The sequence below is a fragment of the Gymnoscopelus microlampas genome (genome assembly GCF_963454915.1).
Source record: "Gymnoscopelus microlampas genome assembly, chromosome: 8".
NCBI classification, from domain to species: Eukaryota; Metazoa; Chordata; class Actinopteri; order Myctophiformes; family Myctophidae; genus Gymnoscopelus; species Gymnoscopelus microlampas.
This window is the reverse complement of record NC_139945.1, coordinates 40,263,504-40,268,503: the sequence shown is the minus strand read 5'-3', so window position 1 is coordinate 40,268,503 and position 5,000 is coordinate 40,263,504. Positions and strand designations below refer to the sequence as shown.

Below are 5,000 nucleotides of genomic sequence, written 5' to 3'. Positions count from 1 at the left end.
GAGTCTCCTCCCTGCCACTGATAGTGAGTCTCAGGGCATGGTCCATCACTACAATAAAGAGGAAGGGGGCCAGGGTGTCACCCTGTAGGACGCCTACAACGATCTCAAACTCTTTAGTGTCACCATCGTGGGTCTGAATCTTGGCTCGAATCCGTCTATAGCTTTCAACTCGTTCTTCTGCACTTTCTCCCTAGATCTTGGCAGTCTGAGAAAAGCTTCTGCCAGAGATGTCATTGATGAGCTTCCAGCGCTTTCCATGCTTCTGGTTGTCCGTGATCCTTTGGTTCAGCTCCTGTTGTTCCAGTGTTGCATAAACTTGGTATAGCTCCTGCTTCTTCCACTTATACTCCTTATAGTCCCTGTGTGCTGCTCTCAGCTCTTCCCTGGCTCTGGTGATTTTAGGGTCTAGGCACCTCTCCTTCCGCCATACTTTGGCAACTTGCTGGAGGCATGTCTCAGCTGCTCGTTGGTTTGCTTCGGTGAAGCTTTGGTTGCCTGCTGTTATGCTCACCTCCTCTTTCTCGTGCCGTGCTTGGAACCTGTGCTTGATTTCCACTGCGTAGCGTTCCTGCAGCTGGGATCCATCGCCAGTTGACTCCATTCATATTCCACCTTCCTCCTTCCTTGGTGCCCTTGGGCTTAGCCTAAGTGCACTGTAACTCAGAGAGTGTACAAATGTGTAATATGTAAATTAACAGTAAGGATTTTACTGTGTAGGGAGTCAGGACCAAAATCAGGAAGAAAAGCAAAGAGACAGGAGATGGATATTATAGAGGTACTGAGCGACCTCATTATTGAATTTAAAAAGGATCTCATATTTATAGACATTCAGATCAGACAGATCAGTTTTTGAAATATACTTGCTGAAGGTCATAGATATTCAAGCAGCTGGCTGTTTCCAAGGACTATCTCTCTTGTGCTCTCTCTCTCTCTCTCTCTCTCTCTCTCTCTCTCTCAATTTCTTTGTTACAAAAGCTACATTGGGGTTCTGTAATCCTCTCTGATTAGGAACCAGGCCCGGTAAGTCCAGTCACGACTGGTCCAGGATGCCGGTGTTTGGGTTGAGCTAAGCTGGGCCTAGTGAAAGGCTTTAGGCCCAGGGACTGTCTCATGAGCTGAGGGAGAGAACCACAGATAATGAAAAGAAGACATTAAAGAGCAGTCCTGGAGGACATAGAGAAGGAGAGATGAATTGGACAGGAAACAGGGAACTAGCTAGGAGAGGAGAGGCCGTGGACCTCTGGTTTGGTTCCCAGTTAGTCATTATCTCTCCAGTCATCTTTTGGACTGCTCTCCTTCCACTGGTTAACAAGGAAAGTAGAGGAATGATAGAGGGATGATAGGATGAAAGAGAAGAAAGGGAAGGGAATTACAGGAATGAGGAAGCATCAGTGTGTGTGTGTGTGTGTGTGTGTGTGTGTGTGTGTGTGTGTGTGTGTGTGTGTGTGTGTGTGTGTGTGTGTGTGTGTGTGTGTGTGTGTGGGGGGGGGGGGGGGGGGGGGGGGGGGGTGGATGCGCATGCATAGTACTGATGTCTTTTTTTATAGAATGCAGCTCACATTCCACCTGTCACGGAGCTTCTGATTATGAGCAGGAACAACAAGGGGAAGAGCAGGAAATTAAAGGGTCTGGATGAGAGACCCTTTAACCTTGCATGCAAACAAACACACACGCACGCACGCACGCACGCACGCACGCACACACACACACACACACACACACACACACACACACACACACACACACACACACACACACACACACACACACACACACACACACACACACACACACACACACACACACTGCATTAACATGATCTTAGCATGCAGAACCACACATTTTAGAATATAATGTTTGCACCTCTGAGAATAAGGTATGGATGCTTATTCACGAAACTCAGATAAAGTGATAAAGTGACTCATGGTCATATGCAGACACAGGATAAACAGACGCAGACAGACTTCTTCCTGCCTCTCTCTCTCTCTCTCTCGCTCTCTCTCGCTCTCCCTCCCTCTCTCTCGCTCCCTCCCTCCCCCTCTCTCTCTCTCTGTGGGAAAATATGGAATTCTCAAGCACAATTTAGTCTCTCTTCGACATTCCTGTCTATGCATGCACAGAGAGTCAGCCATGCATGCACGCACACACACACACACACACACACACACACACACACACACACACACACACACACACACACACACACACACACACACACACACACACACACACACACACACACACACACACACACACACACACACACACACACACACATACAGCAGCTTTACCTGATTCTGACGTCTCGTTGTCGTAGTCCAAAGCGTCCAACACCAGAGAGAAGGATTTCTGTGAAGAAAATACAAGCAGGAATTCAGAGACACTTGTTTATAGAAGCGATTTTTCTATTTTGCATTATTTTAATTATAACACAAAGCAAAGAACAAAAATCTATATCAGCCTGACTGAGAAACAACATAATAATACAACCAACAAAGAGCATTGCAGGAAATAAACAACATATATTTTTTGCACCACATGAACAACCAAAACAACATCCACCCACCCACATGCCATAGAAATAGCAGAATAAGAAACTTCCAGAAGGAAGCGAATAAAGAAATTGGTTCTCAACGCGTCGCAATGTGACTCGTTGTGAACTTGTAGATCTGCTATTTGTGGCGAATGTTCTCCCCAGAGTATAGGCATGCTGGGGTTCAAATGGTTAAGGTGCTTGAAGGTACTGTGTGTACCACTGTGCCTTACTCCTAATTTTTAAACATCTACCCCTATGTCCTTGGCATGTCCATTCTTATCTGGGAGCTAGAGTAAACAACAATAGAGACTAAGGTCTTTGAGATTACACAGATGTCACACTCAGGAGAGATAACAGACGACAGGTGTTTCTTTAGTGCCGCTTTTGTTCATTCTGTGTTTCCTGTACAGTGGCGATGAATAATTCAGACCAACTCTCTTCCCTAAAACTCTCTCTCTCTCTCTTCTCTATGCCCTTCGCTTGCTTCCTCCTTCCATGAAACACACCAGCGCCTGCCATGCAAATCACCCTCTGCTGAGCATTGTGGGTAGGCTTCTCCTAAAGGGTGACATGGATGTGTAGTCACGCCTCCGCTCTGAGAGTCCACCGCAGAGGGGATGAGTGGAGGGAAGGAGGTTGGGGGGATTGATGTGCGCATGAGGTGTGGGAGGTAAATATGGAAGGAGGTCTTCAGTCAAAGGCACAGAGAGGAGACATGAAGTACACGAGACAATGACAGGTTGTGGGGGTGGGAAAGAAAACAGTGTAAAATACAGCTTGTGGTGAAAATTGGCACGGAAGCATAAACTACATGGCAAAAACTATGATAGGTAGAAGAGGTGAGTGGTGGGTAATTATGAGGACAGAAGGACCAAGACAAAGGGATTGAGAGATTAACTAGAGACGATGGAAGGATGATGTGAGAGGTGAAAAATAACTGTGGGAACTGTGGGAGAAAGAAGGAGAAGGAAGATAGATGAAGATGTCTGAGCGAGGAGAAGAAGCCACAAACAAAATGTGAATTTAAAATAAATATGGCAACAAAAAAGGGAGGTTATAAGAAAAGATAGGTAAGAAGAGGAATTTCATGTAATTCACAATTTACTACTTTTATTTGAGCTCATGTACAACAACTATCGGATACAAACGGAGACTATAGTCACTGTTTGTAAGACCATTGGTTTCCAAAAATATTGTCTAGAATAATAAATGATACAGAAATCATACTTCTAAGAGGGTTGTTCAGTTTTTCTGTCTGTGTCTGTCTGTGTGCCCGGAGCTAACATGACGTGACATACAGACATCAAGGTTTTATATGGTAGGTTTGTTTACAGAGTGGTAACTGTCATTAAGCTACAAGATAAGCAGGGTCATACTACCAAAATATAAACTACAAACATGTAGGAAGACAAAAACAAATGTATGGTCACTTTGGGCGGTACCAAAATCTGGATTGGCCCCTGGACTAATGGCGAGCCCCTCCTACGGATCCTGCTTATACTATCATCAGCCCCTTTCTTTCTAAGAAAGCAAGCCTACGATGGGAGGTTAGTAACCCACTGGCAGTCTTCATGAAAAGGACACCTGGATTACGACTATAACGGTGCCAATAGACCCCTTAACAGACGACGTCACACTGCTAAGAACCAGTATGCGTGCAACCAGTATGCGTGCAGTGAAACCCATTCTATCAGGTCTCGCTAGGACGCACCTCACTGAGCCAACACACAAGAGGGGGTTGGGGTGTGCTGAAACCAGCGCACCCCAAAACAACAGGTTGAGAATTGATTGCGTGAAACAATCACCTGTGCATCCAGTCTCAATGTTAGTAAACAAATAATTGGTCTATACATGTCAGTGTCTATTTATAGATTTGGCTATTTACCGTACATAAACATAGATAATTTTCCTGATAATGGTGTTTTGTTAGATTTTGCATTTGTTTGCATTAAACGTTACCAAACTTACTTGAATAACAGAGTTATTTTTTGTTAACATCATTGCGCTATAATAGATGTTTTAATTTTATCCAGGGATTATTTTCAGCTAGCTTTAAAATGTGGTAAACTGACTGATAATGTAACATAAAAGAAAAGTAAAAATTATATTTAATGTGTAGTATAAACTACTGTATCTCACGCAAGCTTGAAGTCCCTTCATGTTAATTTTCCTACCGTACTGAAATCAGTGGAATCCAGTGGCTTCCTCAACAATCAAACAAGCCACAATTTGTTTTGGAAAGTCGGCAGTAATGTCAAGTATACCGTGATACACAGTCAATAGGCTAAACATGCCAGACCACCGGTATGGTCCTTCAAGCTTTCTCAAGAGTTTAATTTCCATGTCCCAACACTGAGATTTTATTTTAAAAAATGTGTTTCAGGAGAAACCAAGCTGTGTATTCTCTATGCACTCGTTCAACCCACAGCAAGGTCAGTTGGAGCTCATGCCAGAGACCAGTGTT

The 5,000-nt window shown here is 44.1% G+C and overlaps 1 protein-coding gene across 2 annotated transcripts in view; it reads right to left on the bottom strand.

Moving 5' to 3' along the window:
- LOC311050203 (uncharacterized protein) overlaps window positions 1-5,000 on the bottom strand; it is a 42,949-nt gene that overhangs the window by 19,342 nt on the left and 18,607 nt on the right. For both annotated transcript variants that reach the window (XR_014601272.1, XM_084064186.1), the window contains exon 3: window positions 2,292-2,349. Coding sequence is in view for 1 of the 2 variants with exons in the window: in XM_084064186.1 (XP_083920312.1) it covers window positions 2,292-2,349 (58 nt within the window). In the remaining variant the exon portion in view is untranslated. The remainder of the gene's footprint in view (window positions 1-2,291; window positions 2,350-5,000) is intronic.